The sequence below is a fragment of the Gorilla gorilla genome, chromosome 9 (assembly GCF_029281585.2).
Source record: "Gorilla gorilla gorilla isolate KB3781 chromosome 9, NHGRI_mGorGor1-v2.1_pri, whole genome shotgun sequence".
Lineage (NCBI taxonomy): Eukaryota > Metazoa > Chordata > Mammalia > Primates > Hominidae > Gorilla > Gorilla gorilla.
Genome location: NC_073233.2, coordinates 5689419 through 5707765, shown reverse-complemented (window position 1 = coordinate 5707765; position 18347 = coordinate 5689419). Strand labels below are relative to the sequence as shown.

The following is an 18347-nucleotide window of genomic DNA, read 5'->3' as shown; positions in this document are numbered from 1 at the left end:
TCTTACCATGTGGTTGCGTGGTAATCAGCCCTCCTCTTGAAGAAATTTAGGAGCTTGCAGTCACCCAGTCATCTCAACAACATCCCCAAATGCATTCTTACCATGCTGGAGATCCCAAAGTTCTTAGAGGCTCTTGTGTTAGAAACCTTGGACCAAGACCAAATATTAAAACAAAAGATGTTCCTGTCACATCTATCACTGAGGTCTTTGTAAGAGCTTTAGAAGCTCTGTGCCAGGAACCAGGGACAGAGATTAAATATATATTTCTTTTCTTTTTTTTGAGACAGAATCTCCTGTGTCATCCAGGCTGGAGTGCACTGATGTGATCATAGCTCACTATAGCTTTGGCCTCCTGAGATCAGGCAATCCTCCCATCTCAACCTCCCAAGTAGCTAGGACTACACATGCATGTCACCCATGCCCAGCTCATTTTTGTAGAGTCAGAGTTTTGCCATGGTGGCCAGGTTGGCCGTGTTGGCCAGATGGGGTCTTCTTTTGTTGCCCAGGCTGGCCACAAATTCCTGGGCTCAAGTGATCCTCCCACCTCGTCCTTGTAGAGATGAGATTGAGTTATGTCGTCCAGGCTGATCTCAAACTCCTGGGCTAAATCGATTGTCTCACCTCAGCCTCTCAAGGAGCTGGGACTACAGGCGCATACCACCATGTCGGGCTAATATTTATTTTTATTTTTTTCTAGAGGGGGTGGTCTCACTGTTTTTCGTGCTAGTTTCAAACTTCGGGCCTCAATTGTTCCTCCTGCCTTGACCTCCCAAAGTGTTGGGATTCTGGGTGGGAGCCACCATGCCCAGCAATCACAAGGGTCTTTATAAAAAAAAGAGAGTAGGAGACTCAGAATTGGAGCAGGAGATGTGGTGATGAAAGCAGAGGTAAGAGAGGGAGATTTGAAGATGCTTCACCTCTGGCTTTGAAGATGGAGTCAGGGGCCATGATCCAGGGAATGGGGGTGGCTTCTAGAAGCTGGAAAAGCCAAGGGAACATATTAGAGTCTCCAGAAGGAATGCAGCCCTGCTGACACCTTGACTTTAGCCTTAATAGACCTAGTTTGGGTTTCTGGCCCCTAGAACTGTAAGATGGTAGATTTGTGGTGCTTTAAGCCACTAAATGTAGGAAACTGCAAACTATGTTGCAGCAGCAAGAAGAAATGAACATGAAGCCAGGCATGATGGCTCATGCCGGTAATCCCAGCACTTTAGGAATTTAGGCAGGAGGATCACTTGAGGCCAGGAGTTCAAGACCAGTCTGGGCAACATAGTAAGACCTTGTCTCTACAAAAAATGAAAAAATTGGCCAGGCATGGTGGCTCACGCCTGTAATTCCAGCACTTTGGGAGGCCGAAGCGGGCAGATTACCTGAGGTCAGGAGTTTGACACCAGCCTGGCCAACATTGTGAAACCCTGGCTCTACTAAAAATACAAAAATTAGCTGGGCGTGGTGGCACACACCTGTAATCCCAGCTACTTGGAAGGCTGAGGCAGGAGAATCACTTGAATCTGGGAGGTGGAGGTTGCAGTGAGCCGGGATCGCACCGTTGCACTACAGCCTGGGCAAGAAGAGTGAAACTCTGTCTCAAAATAAAATAAAATAAAATAAAATACTAAAAAATTTAGCCAGGCATGGTGGCATGAACCTGGAGTCCCAGGTACTCGGGAGGCTGAGGTGGGAGGATCGCTTGAGCCTGGAAATTTGAGGTTGCAGTGAGCTGTGATTTTGCCACTGCACTCCAGCCTTGGTGACAGTGAGATCTTGAAAAAAAGAAAGAAGAAAGTAAAGAAAGAAGAAATGAGCATGGCGGGCATGGGGACAGATGGTAATGTTAAATAGAATAGTCAGGGGTGGCCTCCTAAGTGAAAATTGAGTAAGGATTTGAAGGAGGGGAAGGAGGTGGCCATGGTGCTGAGGGAAGAGGATTGTAGGCAGAAACAATAGAATAAACTGTCTGAGGTGTGTCTCTGGCTCTGGAAGGAGGCCCATGGAGCAGATGGAGAGAGGAAGAGAATTAGGGGAGGGAGCCAGGGAGTTGCTGGGTGGGGATCAGTACAGATCACATAAGCCCTGGGAGGTTATTGCTGGGGCTTTGGCTTTTACTCTGACTGAGATGGGAACTGCGGGAGGGTTCTGAGCAGAGAGGCGACATGATCTGTCTCCCGATTTAAAAGCATTCTCTGGCTGCTGAGTTGAGAAAGACTGTGGGAAGATGTGATAGAAGCATGGGAGCCAAGCTTTGGCAACATCCAGGCGGGAGATGATGGTGGTCCTGACCAGGGTCGTGGTGGTGTTGAGAGATGGTCAGAGGGGAGAAGTAGGGGAGGAGGCCAGGGAGTTGCTGGGTGGGGATCTTTAGTAGATATCGAAGACAATCAACAGGATTTCCTGACAGACCGGATATGGGGTGTGAGAGAAGGCAGTGGTCAAGGTTGAGTTTGATTGTTACTGAAATTATTAAGTAATTTTAAAAAACACTACTGCCTTTCCCAATCCTACCAAGTATGGGATGCTAGATTAAAGAAATCTCTTCAGGCTGATTGCAATGGCTCATGCCTGTAGTCCCAGCTCTTTGGTAAGCAGAGGTTCGAGTATCTTTTAAGGGCAGGTGTTCAAGACCAGCCTGGACAACACAGCAAGATCTGCTCTTTACAAAAATATTTTTCAAAATTAAATAAATGTAGCTAGGCATGGTGATGTGTACTTGTAGTTTCAGCTACTCAGGAGGCTGAAGTGGGCAGATCTCTTGAGGTCAGGAGTTTGAGGCCAGCTTGGGCAACATAGCAAGAACCCTCACTCTACAAAGAAATTTAAAAAATAACCAGGCATGGTGACACTCAACTGTACTACCAGCTACTGGGGAACTGAGGCAGGAAGATGGCTTGAGCCCAGGAGGTCGAGGCTGCAGCGAGCTGTAAATGCACAGCTGCACTCCAGTCTGGGTGACAGAGCAGTACCTGTCTCACAATACAAATAAAAATACAAGTAAAATAATATCTCAAGTCAGAGCCTTTTGGCTCTGCAGCCCTTGAAACCCCTCAGCCGTGCAGTGGGGTTTGCATCGCTGGGAATGAGGAGACCCCTGCCCGGTGTTGTTGCCTGGCTAATCAGTGTTTTAAAAGATACATTAATCGGGGTGGGCGCGGTGGCTCACACCTGTAATCCCAGCACTTAGGGAGACCCAGGCGGGTGGATCATCTGAGGTCAAGAGTTCAAGACCAGCCTTGCCAACATGGTGAAACTCCTTCTCTACAAAGAAAATACAATAATTAGCTGCACATGGTAGTGGACGCCTGTAATCCCAGCTACTTGGGAGGCTGAGGTAGGAGAATCACTTGAACCTGCGGGGCGGAGGTTGCAATGAGCTGAGATTGAGCCACTTCACTCCAGCCTGGGCAAGAGAACAAGACTTTGTCTCAAAGAAAAAAAAGTATTATATCAACATGTAATGGTTTTATTATTAATATGTAATGAATATTAAATATTTTTAAAATCTTATATCAACATGTAATGGCTTTAATATGTGATGAATAATATTTAAAAATTTGGGTCTTATTTTCTAGTTTTAATATAATTATCTACAGAAAGAGATAGTCTTAGAGATCTTCAATAAAGTTAAAAAAGGTAAAGGGATGTTAGACCCCAAAAGATTGAGAATTTCTAGTTTACAAATATTCAGACTAAGCCACATACAGCTTGCTACTTGAACTACTTTTTTTCTTTGTTTTTTATTTTAGGAGATGGGGGTCTCACCCTGTCACCCAGGCTTGAGTACAGTAGTGCTATCACAGCTCACTGCAGCCTTGAACTCCTGGGCTAAGGGTACTTCTACCTGAGCCTCCTGAGTAGCTAGGACTGTAGGTATACATGACGATACTTGGCTAATTTTTAAATTGTTTTGTAGACATGGGGTCTCACTTTGTTGGCCAGGCTGGTGTCAAACTAATGGCCTCAAGTGACCCTTCCACCCCTGCCTCCCATCCTAGAGGTATGTGCCACCACAAGGAGCACTTGTTCAATTTTCTAAAGAAAAAATTTCTAAAGTAAGGCTGTGGGATGATGGCAGGAAGATAAAAGAAAAACAGAAGAATAAGTTAAAATGACTTATTCACACATATTCTTTTGACAGCAAGAAGAACTTTTAGTATATACATTCCTTACAAACAAACAAACGGCAGATAAACAATGTTGTATAGGAACTTCAAAACACACTGTACAATATTCCCACTTTGCTGACATAAGTTATGGAAATTTCGTGGTTTCCTTGAGTGTCGCTACCAGTATTTTGCTTCTCTGATGATTTTTATCAACTTCCTCATCTGTTAACTTCTCTCCAAGGTATGTCATGTCATGACATACTGCTGTTGCACGAACACGGCCAGTGTCTTCCTATTAAACATGTAGAATGCTTTCCTAATTTCTCTTTTTACTCTCTGTCTTTGTGTTCTGCATTTTCCTTACTTTTGTTGTCAGAAACTCCAGAAAGTCAGTCGTACTAATTTATCACGATTTGCTTTATTTATTTATACTTTGCTTATATGGAATTTTGCCCAACAGACCTCATTACAATTTCTAACCTGTTTTATTTTGTTTTTTTTTCTCTGAGACAGGGTCTCACTCTGTTGTCCAAGGCTGGAGTGTAGTAGTGCTATCGCAGCTGACTGCAGCCTCAACCTTCCAGGCTGAAGCGATCCTCCCACCTCAACCTCCCACGTGGCTGAGACTACAGGTGCTTGCCACTATGCCAAACTAATATTTGGAATTTTTGTATACGTGGATTCCAGAGGGGTGACAGCGAAACGTGAGTAAGCATGGATTTTGGTATATGCAGAGATGGGGGCTGGAACTAATTCTGTATACTGAGGGACGGCGACTGTATATGTTTTTACAATTACGCTGTAGGATACATACTGTTGCGTAGCCTTGAAAATAATAATTTTTAATTGAGTGGAATAATAATAATAATATTGCTAAAAGTAGCAGCTGGCCAGGTGTGGTGGCTCACACTGGTAATCACAACACTTTGGGAGGCTGAGGCAGGAGGATGGCTTGAGGCCAAGAGTTTGCGATAGGCCTTGGAAACAAAGGGGGAGTCACCATCCCTACAGAAAAATACATGAATTAGCCTAGTGTGGTGGCATATTCCTGTATTCCCAGCTACTTGGGAGGCTGAGGTGGGAGGATCACTTGAGCCCAGGGAGGCTGAGACTGCAATGAGTCATGATCAGGCCTCTGCACTGCAGCCTGGGTGACAGAGTGAGACCCTGTCTCAAAACAACAAAAAAGTAGCAGCTAACATCAACTGACCTTTTATACCAGGTGCCTATTGATATCATAGTTTAATTTCTTAGAACTGTTTCTTATTTCACTTACCAACTCTGTCTTCAGTTACTCCCAGATTTTTACTGTGTGTGTACAGATGACCTTTTGTTTAGATTGAATTGTCTCCCCAGAAGTAAGATTACTGTGAGTCATGGTGAATGGACATTCTCATTACCCTTGATGTAAATTGACAGGGTTTTGGGTGCCTCCCAGCTATAATCTTAGCACTTTGGGAGGCTAAGAGAGGAGGATTGCTTGAGGCCAAGAGTTGGAGGAGGCAGTATGGCAGTATGGTGAGACCCTGTCTCCATTATTTTAAAAAATTGACAGGCTTTACCCGGGAAGGCTTATACACAATGTAAACACCCCTCATAGTATAAGAAAGTGCCCATTTCACTGCACCTTTGCCAGCACAGGGTATTATAATTTAGTAAGTCATTTTTTGTTTGATTATTTTAAATAGATAAAAGACCTCATGTTACTTTACTTGTCACATTTCAACATCTTTCCTCAGCTTATTAGCTCTATCTCTTTTCTGTCTGTAAACGGTTTTTGTTGTTTTGTTCTTTGAGACAGGGTCTTGCTCTGTCACCAGGCTGGACTGTAGTGGCATAATCATGCCTCGTTGCAGCCTTGACCTCCCAGGCTCAAACTTCAGCATTCCGAGTAGCTGGGACTACAAGTGTGCACCACCACTCCCAGCTAACTTTTTTCTTCTTTTGGATAGAGACAGGGTCTCACTGTGTTGTCCAGACCGGTCTCTAGCTCCTGGCCTTAAGCAATCCTCGTGCATTAGCTTCTCAAATTGCTGGAATTTCAGGCATGAGCCACCATGCCTGGCCTGGGCTAGTCCTGTATTCTCTAGAGTTCTCTTTACTTTGTGCTAGCCAATCTCTCATTATGCTGTTCACCTGTTATAATGAATAATTCTCCGTATTAAATTTTACCACTTTAAACTTTTGAGTGGTTTATGCTTCCTGATTGGACTCTGACTAACATGTTAGGAAGGGTCCCAGGAGATAAACCCACACAGATGGGATTTGGGCATAGGTTTGGTTTCCCAGGGGGCTGTGCTGAGCTCTTTGCCAGTGGGAAATGGGATGCTGGTGATTTCCAGGAAGTGACCTCACAATGACTCAAGCTACCACTTACTGTTGATTGTGACAAAATGCCAGCTGAGGCACATGCCTTGGGAGCTAAGTGGTTGCTGCCCTTGACCACTATGAAGACTGGTGTGGGAAGGGTCGCTTTGGATGCACTTGAGCAGGGGTCCCCAACCACTGAGCCATGGAGCCGTAGGGAGCCACACAGCAGGAGGTGAGTTGTGTGGAGTGAGGGAGTGAGGGAAGCTTCGTCTGTATTTACAGCCACTCCCCTTTGCTCACATTCCCGCCTGAGCTCCACCTTCTCAGATGAGCAGCAGCATTAGATTCTCATAGGAGAACGCACCCTGTTGTGAACCGTGCATGTGAGGGATCTAGGTTGTGCTGTCCTTATGAGAATCTAATACCTATTGATCTGTCACTTTGTCCCATCACGCTCAGGTGGGACCATCCAGTTTCAGGAAAACAAGCTTAACACGCCCACTGATTCTACATTATGGTGAGTTCTATAATTATTTTATTATATATTGGATATCTAATAAATATATATTTATTATATATATAAATATGTTAAATATATTAATATATTAAATATATTATTATCTATTGTAATAATGGAAATAAAGTGCCTAACAAATTTAAATGTGCTTAAATCTTTTGGCCCAGCTCCTACTTCCCGGCAGCCTCTCCAGGCCCAGAACTTTCTCCAGTCAGCCTCTACAGACCAAGCTCATGACTCACAGTGGCATATTTAGGCCCATACCCCACCTCATGGCAGTCTCCGCAGATTAGCCTACTGCCTCACAACAGCCTCCACAGGCACAGCTCCATCGTTACAATGGCCTCTTTAGACCCAGCTCCTGCCTCCCAGCCTTCTCTCCAGGCCCTGAGCTTTCTCAAGTCGACCTCACCAGGCCCAGCTCATGCTTCTTTGCAGCCTCTCCAGGCCCAGCTCCTGCATCTTGGCCCCTCCAGGCCCAGCCTCTGCCTCCTGTCGGCCTCTACAGTCCCAACATCTACCTCACAGCAGATTCTTCAGGCCCAGCATCTGCCTCACTGTGGACCCCCCAAGCCAAGCTCCCAACCTTTCAGCAGCTTCTACACACCCAGCTCCCGCCTGCCAGTGGCCTCTTCAGGCCCATGGGGCTCATTCCTCACAACAGCCTTTCCAGGCCCAGTTTTTCCCTTCCGGCGGCCTCTCTGGGCTGAGAACCTCCTCAAGTCGGCCTCTCCAGACCACTTGCACCCTCCGGGCGTCCTCTCCGGGCCAAGCTCCTCTTCCTGGCTGTGTCTCCAGGCCCGACTCCTGCCTGTCAACAACCTCTTTGGACTCAGTGCCTACCCATCTCCTGGCTGCCTTGGTTGGCCCACAGCTTCCTCAAGCCACGCTCCCCAGGCCCAGGTCAGGCCTCACGGTGGCCTCTCCAGGATGAGCTCCTGCCCTCCGATGGCACCTGCAGGCCCCAAATGGTCTCCGGTCGGTGGGCTTCTCCACGCCAAGCTTGGGCCTCCCGGCGACCTCTGCAGGCCCAAGTTGTCCTGAAGTCGGCATCTCCCGGGCCTGCCTCCCAGCAAGTAAGCAAGCTCTTTTGGCTCAACTCCTGCCCAGCTCCCAACCGCCTTTGTAGGTCCCGAACTTTCTCCAGCCAAGTTCTTCGGGCCTAATTCCTGCCGCCCGGTGGCCTGTATGGGCCCAGTAATGGTTGGAGAGTGGCCTCTGCAGGTCCCACTCTTGCCTCCCAGGGGCCTCTCCAGGCCCAGCTCTTGCCCCCACGGCGGCCTCCCGGGGCCAAGTCCCTGCCTGCCTCCCAGCAGCCTGTGTGCAGCCCAGCTCCTCCCTCACGGTGGCGTGTTGATGCCCATGCCTCTGGTACCCTGCCCAGAGGCATGAGCCCCTGCCACACACTGGCTCCTCCCACGCTGAGAGAGGTCAGCATGAGCCCCTTGCCTCACACCGGCCCCTCCCATGCTGAGAGATGTCAGCGTGAGCCCCTTGCCTCACACGGGCCCCTCCCATGCTGACAGAGGTCAGCCTGAGCCCCTTGCCTCACACCGGCCCCTCCCACGCTGAGAGAGGTCAGCGTGAGCCCCTGCCTCAACAGGCCACCGTGAGGGAGGAGTAGGGTCGCACGCAGGCTGCTGGGAGGCAGGCAGCGACTTGGGCCTGGGAGGTCGTGGTGGGGCGAGAGCTGGGTCTGGAGACACCCCTGGGAGGCAACAGCGGGGCCTACAGACTCTGTTCTCCAGCCGGAGCTGGGACTGTTCAGGTACTGGGAGGCGGGATGTGGGTCTGAAGAGCTTGGTTGCAGAAACTTCGGGGTGTACAAACGCAGGCGGGAGCTGAGCCAAAAAAGCTTGTTTGCTGGGAGGCGGGAGATGCAACCAGGAGAAACAGCTGTGCCTGCAGAGGCCGCCATGTGGGAGGCGGAGGCTGGGCCTCCTCAAATCGGCCTCTCCAGACCCACTTGCATCCTCCCGGCGTCCTCTCCGGGCCCAGCTCTTCCTCCCGGCTGTGTCTCCAGGCCTGACTCTGGCCTCCCAACAACGTCTTTGGACTCAGCTCCTGCCCAGCTCCCAGCGGCCCTGGTAGGCCCACCACTTCCCGAAGCCAAGCTCCCCAGGCCCAGCTCAGGCCTCACGGTGGCCTCTCCAGGCTCAGCTCCTGCCCTCCAATGGCAAGGTCAGTGGGCTCCTCTAGGCCCAGCTTGGGCCTCCCGGCGGCCTCTGCAGGCCCAAGTCGTCGTCAAGTCGGCCTGAAATTGGGCCTGGAAGAGCAGCAAGTCGGCCTCCCCGGGCCCAGCTCCGTCCTCTCGGTGGCCTCTCCAGGTGCAAAACTTCCTCGAGTCAGCCTCTCCAGGCCCAGCTCCTCCTGCCTCCCAGTGGCCTCTTTCAGCCCAGACCAGCTCATGGCTCTTGGCGGCCTTCCCAGGCCCCGCTTTTGACTTTTGGTGGCCTCTTCAGGCCCAGAACTTGACCTCCAGTGGGCCTTTGCAGGCCCGGCCTCCTGCCTCTCGAAGGCCTGCATGGGCCCGGACTCACAGCGGACTCACAGCGGACTCTCCATGCCCAGCTAGCTCTCGCCTCATTGCGGCCTCCCGAGTCCAAAGCTCCTGCCTCTCGGCTGCTTCGGCAGGCCCAGCTCCCGCCTGCCAGTGGCCTCTTTAGGCCCAGCTCATTCCTCACAACGGCCTTCCCAGGCCCCGTTTTTCCCTTCCGGCAGCCTCTTGGCCTCTAATTTGTTTATCTTTTGTGTATAAATCCCAAAATATTGAATTTTGGAATATTTCCACCATTATGTAAATATTTTGGTAGGTGATTTATTTGGGGTGAGTTTCTGCACCAAGCCCGAATTTTTTATTTTATTTTCCTTATTATTTGGTGTTAAATAGGTTTAATGACGGTCATGGCAACTTTTTGGCACAATGAAAAATATCGCCCATGATCAACGTGTTCTGTTCTGGGGAAGGGGGCAAAGGCAGGGTGAATCACTTTCTTAAAAAGTATAGCTCAAGTTGGGAGTGCAGAGGGAATGGGGAGAAAACCCTCCCACTGCCTGTGTCAAAGTGCAGGAGCCCCCACCCCCATACTCACCTGAGTCCAGCCCCTCTGGGGAAAGAAGGGGTGCATGAACTCCCCCTAGTCCGCAGGCACCTCCCTGTGGCCCAAGGCCCTCTTCACACTCCATCTTGTAGCCCCTACAGGAGCTATTTTCCGAAAAGTGAAAAGCTCTGAAGGTCCCACAATTCATGGTATGTACACCTCCCTCACCAGGGGCTGCAAAGTGGCCTGGAGCTCCATACTGAGTAGAAGTCTTTGGGCCAGAGTCAGCATCTGGCTGACGGTCCGGATATCCTGGTTGGAGTGACCCTGGTGCTCCCTGCCAGGGCCTGGTGCCGCTTGCTGAAGATCATGACCGCCACTCATGGGCCACCGGATGTGGTCCTTGTCCCATTTGTTGGGGCTGCGTCCATCCTTCTCAGAAGATGAGTCCTGTTCCTTGCGCAGGGCACTGAGGGACTGGGCCTGACATCATCTGAGTGGTAGAGGCAACTGGGTGTCAGGAGACATGATGGAGAGGAAAGCATCATCATGGTCATTCTCTGTCTCACTGTTCAGCAGGGACTCCCCTGAGGGGCCCAGGGCTCCTCCTCCATGGTGGGAGGTGAGCTTTTACCAGGTTCCACCACCCCCAAAGTGTGTGGGGTTGCGGGCCCTGGGCTTTCAGGGCAGGTGGCTCCAGGTGGCCGCCCAGGGTCAACACTCCCTGTCCCACCTGGTGGACGCTCATGAGCAACAGCTGCCAACTTGACAGGTTGTTTTCTTTGGTTGGAGGCCACTGAGTGACTGGCAGGTTGCTGGGCCTCATGTGGCTGCAGGGAGGGGTGAGGAAGGGGATGGAGTACCAGGGGAACACGGCCGCAGAGTGACCTTCCACATTCCTCCACACGAACATGCTGACGCCACGGGAGGCCTCACTGAACGCAGGCCTGGGGGCCGAGTACTTGGTCTGGGCAGGGGGTTCCTGGCAGGGGCTCACACCTCCTCACCCCCTCCTCAGCCAAGGTGGCTTGGGCCCAGAGAAGGGGAGGTTGGAGAGGAGCAGAAGGCCAGGCCTCAAGTTTTGTTTTTTTTGTTTGTTTTGTTTTTTGTTTTTGAAATGTAGTTTGACTCTTGTCACCCAGGCTGGAGTGCAGTGGCACGATCTCAGTGGCCTTCATACCTGGCTAATTTTTTGTATTTTTACTGGGGGTGGGGTTTTGCCATGTTGGCCAGGCTGGTCTTGACCTCCCGACCTCAGGTGATCCACTCACCTCAGCCTCCCAAAATGGGATTACAGGCATGAGCCACCGCTCCCAACTTCATTCATTTTTACTTGAAAAACTCCATTAAGCATTTTTTTAAGGTAGACCTAGTGGTCCTGAATGCCCTCAGCTTTGTTTGTCGAGGAAGCACGTTATTTCTTTTTTCTTTCTGAAGGACAGCTTTGTCAGACATAGTATTAGTTGCTGGCAGTTTTTTTCTTTCAGCACTTTGAATGTATTATTCGATTCTGTCCTGACCTGCAAAGTTTCTTTAACTTTTGACTATTTGATTATATTGTGACTTGGTGAGTATCTATTTGGTTTGAACCTCTTTAGGAATCTTTAAGCTTCATGGATTTAGATGTGTAAATCTTTCCCATGATTTAGGCAGTTTTCAGCCATTCTTTAAATAAGCTTTCTTCTCCTTTCTCTACTTTCCTTCCCAGACTCCCATAACCTGACAATGGTTTGCCTAATGGTGTCTTGTTGGCTTTCTTTTGTCTGTCTCTTTTTTTTTTTCTTTTTTTTTTTTTGAGACAGAGTCATGCTCTGTCACCCTGGCTGGAGTGTAATGTGTGGTCTCGGCTCACATTGCACTCCACCCTCCGCCTCCTGGGTTCAAGCGATTCTCCTGCCTCAGCCTCCCAAGTAGCTGGGACTACAGGTGTGTGCCACCACACCCGGCTAATTTTTGTATTTTTAGTAGAGATGGGGCTTTGTCATGTTGGACAGGCTGGTCTTGAACTCCTGACCTCTTAATCTGCCTGCCTCGGCCTCCCAAAGTGTTGGGATTACAGGCTTGAGCCACCACACCCAGCCTTCTTTTCTCTTTTTTATTCTTTTTTTCTTTGTCCTCTGACTGGATAATTTCAGAAGATCTATATTGAAGTTTACAGATTCTCTCTCCTGTTGAAGTTTACTATTTTGTTATATCACCCAGTCTGGTCTTGAACTCCTGGGCTCAAGAGATCCTCCCACCTTGGCCTCCCAAAGTGCTGAGTTTACAAGCATGAGCCACTGCATCCAGTCAGTCCCAGCACTTTGGGAAGCTGAGGTGGGAGGATCACTTGAGCTTAGGAGTTTGAGACCAGCCTGGGCAACGTACTGAGAACTTGTCTCTATATTAAAAAAAAAAAAAAAGTCTTTGGGAGGCCAAAGCGGGAGGATCACCTGAGGTCAGGAGTTCGAGACCAGCCTGGCCAACATGGCAAAACCCCATCTCTACTAAAAATACAAAAATTAGCCAGGTGTGGTGGCACACGCCTGTAGTGGTGGTGCATGCCTGTAGTCCCAGCTACTCAAGAGGCTGAGGCAGGAGAATCACTTGAACTGGGAGATGGAGGTTGCAGTGAGCTGAGATCGCACCAGTGCACTCCAGACTGGGCAACAGAGTGAGACTCCATCTTATAAAAGGAAAAAAGAAGAAAAGAAAAATTCCATATCTGAGTGTTTACTCCTGAGTTTTTGACATTGTTATTAAGATCGTGCTCTACTGTGATGATTTGGGTTTGTTTGATAGTCAGAAAAAAGCATATTCTTTTGGGTGTTCAGCCACACTGCTTTGGTGTCACAACTGCACATTGGTTTCACAGCTGCAGGACAAATTCGAGCATCTTAAAATGATTCAACAGGAGGAGATAAGGAAGCTCGAGGAAGAGAAAAACAACTGGAAGGAGAAATCATAGATTTTTATAAAATGAAAGCTGCCTCTGAAGCACTGCAGACTCAGCTGAGCACTGATACAAAGAAAGACAAACATCGTAAGAAGCAATAGTTTCTCCTACTATTCTGAGAGCCTTATCATTCTACATCCCATCTTCCTGTGAGATTGTCTTTGTAGCATTTAACTCTAATTGCAGTTCTCTTTTTAAAAATTGGCTTGCTTATTGTATATTTTCCCCAACTAAAGCGTGAACTCCTAGCAGGTCGTGGTGGCTCATGCCTGTAATCTCAGCACTGTGGGAGGCTGAGGTGGGTCGACTACCTGAGGTCAGGAGTTCGAGACCTATTTAGATAGGCATGTGAAATTATCTAGGAAATCAAAGGATTGCAGATGGAATCAGAACCACGTTGCCACAGTTTCATTCTGGCTTCAGCCTTGAGTACAGTATGGACTGAATGGAGACTACTAGGCTCTCAGCCATCTGCTGCGTTCTGGTAGTGCTCTACAATCATGTGTCTCTACTACTTCTTTTCAATGTAAATACTAGTGTAAAACTACTCAGCCACAAGCTCTGAGAGAGATCGAGAGATGTCCTTCTCTTAATAGAGATAAGTCATTTGGTGGAATAACTCTTCGAGTCAACCAGTGTAAGTAACAGAGACACCAAAAACCAGCTATTAGTTTAGTTTGCTTGACCCAGCAATCTACCTCTTAGTATATGCTTTGGTGACACTCATGTACTTATGCACCAGGTGGCAGGTGTGTACTAGAATTAAGATATTCATAGTAGCATTGTTTCAGATAGTAAAAAAGTGTTATCCACAAAAAAATGGATGAATTATCAGTGAAAATTACTGAACTTTGGACACACACACATCCTGCCAACCGTCATCAAAAAAAGTATTATTTCTTATTCTCCATCCTAACCTAGATAAGTGGAAGAGAAGAAAGAATTTTTTAAAAAAAGTCCTGATAGCTGGAAAACTTCCTTCACTGTATCCAAAGTTATGAGAACTCTTTGGGTTGTGTCTCCAAACTGAGATTCAGAAAAGCAATCACAATTAATCAATAAATTATCATTTTCATAGGACATTTCTAAATTTCCAAAGTGAATATAGCCTTTTATTTTTCAATCCAGCTAGCTAGCTAGGTCCATCCATATCCATGCACATCATCTGGTTTAATAGATTTCTCATTATGCTGTATTCATCTGTATATATTCTAATGTTGGAGAATTTTCTCAAATTTAAATATGATTTAGATAAACTTAACAGAGTGTCAGCAGTACTTAGATAAAGCAATTTTTTTTTTTTTTGATAAATGGTCTCTCTGTCACCTAGGCTGAAGTGCAGTGAGGGAGTTATGCCTCACTGCAGCCTCAACCTCCCAGGCTCAAGTAATCCTCCCACCTCAGCCTCCTGAGTAGCTGGGATTACAGGTGTGCACTACCATGCCTGGCTAATTTTTGTATTTTTTTTTGTAGAAATGGGGTTTCACTGTGTTGCCCAGGCTGGTCTTTCTGGGCTCAAGCAATCCACCCACCTCAGCCTCCCAAAGTACTGGGATTACAGGCATGAGCCACTACATGCAGCCTAGATAAAGCAAATTTTTAAATTGATTTGATACTTTATTTTACTCATAAAAAAAAACCTGAATGCTAATTGTTAACCAACTATTGTTAAATTTTAAGGGCAATTGGGTAGCATGGTCTTAGGTCTGATTATAAATGTTTGTCTTTTTTGGGAGCCTGTGATTTTTTCAATGCAAAGCAGCTTTTAAAACATCTTGTGAGAACGGTATTTAGGAGGAGAACAAAAAAGGGAATTCTGAATTGTAATGACAGATGTAAACATGTCTTTCATTAGGGTTCACTTTGGTTTTCTTTTTCTTTAGTGGTTTTTGGCAAATTTGTCATATCAAGAAGCACTTTCAGACACACAAGTTGCTATAGTTAATATTTTATCTTCAACTTCCAGTAAGAAATTTGTCTTTAAAAATCTGCATTATAAATCAGTGTATGTATTTCTGTTATATATATGTGTACATGTACAACATTTTAATCTTGTTATAGCTTCTTACATTAGTTCTAATATACATTAGTCTGTTATAACTGCCTTTTAATCTGTATACAGTCAGGTGCTGCATATGATGTTTCAGTCTACAACAGACTGCATATACGATGGTGGTCCCATAAGATTATAATACTGTATTTTTACTGTACCTTTTCTATGTTTAAATATGTTTGGATACACAAATACTTACCATTGTGCTACAGTTGCCTACAGTATTCAATACAGTAGCATGCCATACAAGTTGGTAGCCTACAAGCAATAGGCTTATAGCATATAGCCTATCTGTGTAGTAGGCTATACCATTTAGGTTTGTGTGAGTATGCTCTATGATGGTGGCACAAGGATGACATTGCCTAACGACACACATTTTCTCTATATTTATCCCTGTTGTTAAGCATGACTGTAGTTTCATGCCTTAGCCTGTGCTATTTATGTTCCTTCAAATACTTTACAATATTTTTTATATAACAACATATTACAGTTTTATAGGCTGGCCTTTTGTATTGTAGTTGCCTTTCCCTTCACACATCCTTTCCAGAGATCTTTTTCTAGACCCTTTGGCTAAAATTTAATTGCTTATTTCAGAACTATAATTTGCCCTATGATAGGTGTTTTATTTTTAAGATTGAATCACCTTTCAAATCTGGAAGACAAAAGTATTTTTAAAGCTATAAAAGTAACTTTAGGGACACAGGCTTGATTATGATGAAGTCAGCTTGTTACTCTGAATAAGATTTAAGTTTCTTATTAGTTTAAAATAAATAGGACTGTACTTGATCTGTACTGTTGAAATAAACATGGTTTAGTTTGGAGGCTATTTTATGCATGAACTTTAAACATTTCAGTCTAGTCATTACTTAACTGCAGTCATTTTCTTAGTTAAGAGTGACAAAAATAATTTGAAAGGTAGGTATATAATTTGCTTATTTAAACAATGAAGTTGGTAGTAAAAATGTTGACAGTATTTAAACTCATGTACCATTTTTAAATTCTTTTCTCCTCATAGGACTTTTTACCTTAATCCTTGCTGCAGTATTTCCAAGTAAGAGTGGAGATAGATTTACCCTTTCTAAACTATTAGCTGTAATTTTAAGGTAAGCATATAGTGTGATAGCTAGTTTACTCTGCTTAAAAATACAATATTACAATTTCTGATAGTGGCACCAGGGTAGTTTGTATTGTAAGAGCAAAGAAAGATGTGGATAAAAGAAGGCTTTAAGTGGACATGATGCTACTTAGCCCTGTCACATCCTGCACTAGGTTTCTAAACCTTCCTGGGTAGGGTAACCAGAGGGAAAACCCCAAGGCTGCTTTGGTTCCCATTCATGTGTCTGCAGACTCATCAAGTATTGGACTGACGTTCACACTTAATGTGGCAGCTTAATCCTCATAATCTCCCAAGTTTCTATTTCTTCTTCTTAAGGCAATTTCCCCTCTTTGTTTTGATTTTTATTTCTCCTTTTTCTACTTCTCTTAGAAAGCTAACATTCAGTTTTCTCTAATTGTCTAAGCCTCAGGTGATGTTTCAGTTATTTTCTGTATAATTCATTTGGCTGTTTTGCACTACTGCATAATATGAGTGTTGCTGATAACTATACTTAAATATTTTAATTTAACTTTGTGTATGTTTGTCTTGTCTTCCCTACTGGTTTGTAAACCCTTGAAGACCATAGCCTTGTTTTATATTTGTGTCATCAAAGACCTAGCATAGGGCTTTGCCCATAGACAGTATTGAAAAAAGATGTGTTGGTTTAATAAAACTTATTTTATGAAACAAAATCAGAGAAGGTAGCAGGATGATTTGATGGAGAGTAGTGTTTCTTGGTTATCAAAGCTGAGATTGAAAAAGAGCTCTGCTGTTTGCCCTGGGGCAGTTTCCTTAAACTCTGAAAGGATTTCCTAGTTGAGAAAATGATATTATCTATTTTACCTTGCAGCCTTGTTTTAAAGTTTAGTGGTAATAGCTATGAAGTGTCTGGTATTGGGCAATCATAGAAGACTGGTAGCTCTTAATATTAAATGTTTTTCTTTTTTAGTTATAAGGGTAAATTAACCACGGTTGCTCCAATGGGCAGCTGGTTGATCCAACTAATTTATCATTTAGACTTTATGGCCACTAGGGATTTATTCTTTTACATGGCTTACTAATGTTTTAAGCCGAACAAATTTTTGCATTAGGGAAATATGTTTGTATTGGAGAAGTAAATGAGGTTTTATTTAACTTTATTTAAAATATGTGCTAATTTATAACTTTTCTTCGTGGTATCTTAATAAAGACTTGATAAAGAAGGAAATGGATATAAAATATTGAACTTGTAAGTATTTTGACAGAGTACATTACTTCTTCTCATTAAAGTAGGTAGACGAACAGAGGTTGGCAAACTATGTTGGGTCAGCTGCTGGTTTTGTAAATCAGATTGTATTAGAACACAGCCACTCTCATCTATTTGCAAATTGTCTATGGCCATTTTAGCACTACAGAGGCAGAGCTGAATTGCAATACCATGTGGCCCAGAAGCCTAAAATATTTACTATCCGTACCTTTAAAAAAAAGTGCTACTTAGAAATTTTTTGAGTAAGTATATGTTCTTAAGAATTATGTATTAAACATTGTTTAATATTTTGTTTTGAATTGGCGTTTTACTAAGAGATTCAATTTCTGAGACTATAAAAAGAATTTTACATAGCAACAATCTTGAAGGGAATCTAAGCAAAGAAATCTCATTTCATCAATTGAGAGACAAGAGTGTGGCCTCAAGCCAAACAACTTGGAATCCAATCCCATCTCCATCATTACTAGTTTTGAGATCTTGAACAAGTTCCTTACATTTCTGTGCCAATTTTCTCATCTGTATATTGGGGATAATAATAGGATTTCTCTCATAGGATTATTATGAGGATTAAATGAGTAGGAGTTCTAAAGTGCTTGGAACAATGTCTGATACACAACAGGAGGTGCTCACTATATTTAGCCATTATCATAATCTTCATCTTTTAAATGGAAACAAAATCCCTGGTTTCTAATATATTGTGGATACTCAATAAATAATAGCTGAATCTGAATATGAACAGTGATTATTACAGAAAATTGTGATGATTTAATTGAAGGGTTTGCATATTTAATGTGAGGACTACACTTGAGTTCTGATGACATCTTTCCGTAAGGGAATACATATTTTCTTTCATCTTCCTCTCCCACTGCCACACTGGTCTTTCTCATCAGGGTGAGAGAATTAGGCTAATTTTTTTTTAATTAGCAATATCTCATCTACTTGAAAACGTGTTACAATTTATAAGATTCATAGAAATAGACAATGTAAAGAGTTCCCTGAGGACAGGAACCACATCTGTATTGTTCACTTCTGTAACCCAGTGCTTTGCC

At 45.0% G+C, this 18347-nt stretch overlaps 1 protein-coding gene across 3 annotated transcripts in view; it reads left to right on the top strand.

Moving 5' to 3' along the window:
• Positions 1-7105: 7105 nt before the first annotated feature.
• Positions 7106-18347, top strand: part of LOC129525411 (solute carrier family 35 member F5-like) — a 196599-nt gene continuing 185357 nt past the window's right edge. Inside the window, exons 1-3 of one of the 3 annotated variants that reach the window (XM_055355668.2) lie at positions 7106-8003; positions 12823-12990; positions 15972-16059. In XM_055355668.2, the coding sequence (XP_055211643.1) occupies positions 12927-12990; positions 15972-16059 (152 nt within the window). In that variant the 5' untranslated portion in view covers positions 7106-8003; positions 12823-12926. The other 2 variants (XM_055355669.2, XR_010135419.1) reach the window with 2 other exon arrangements.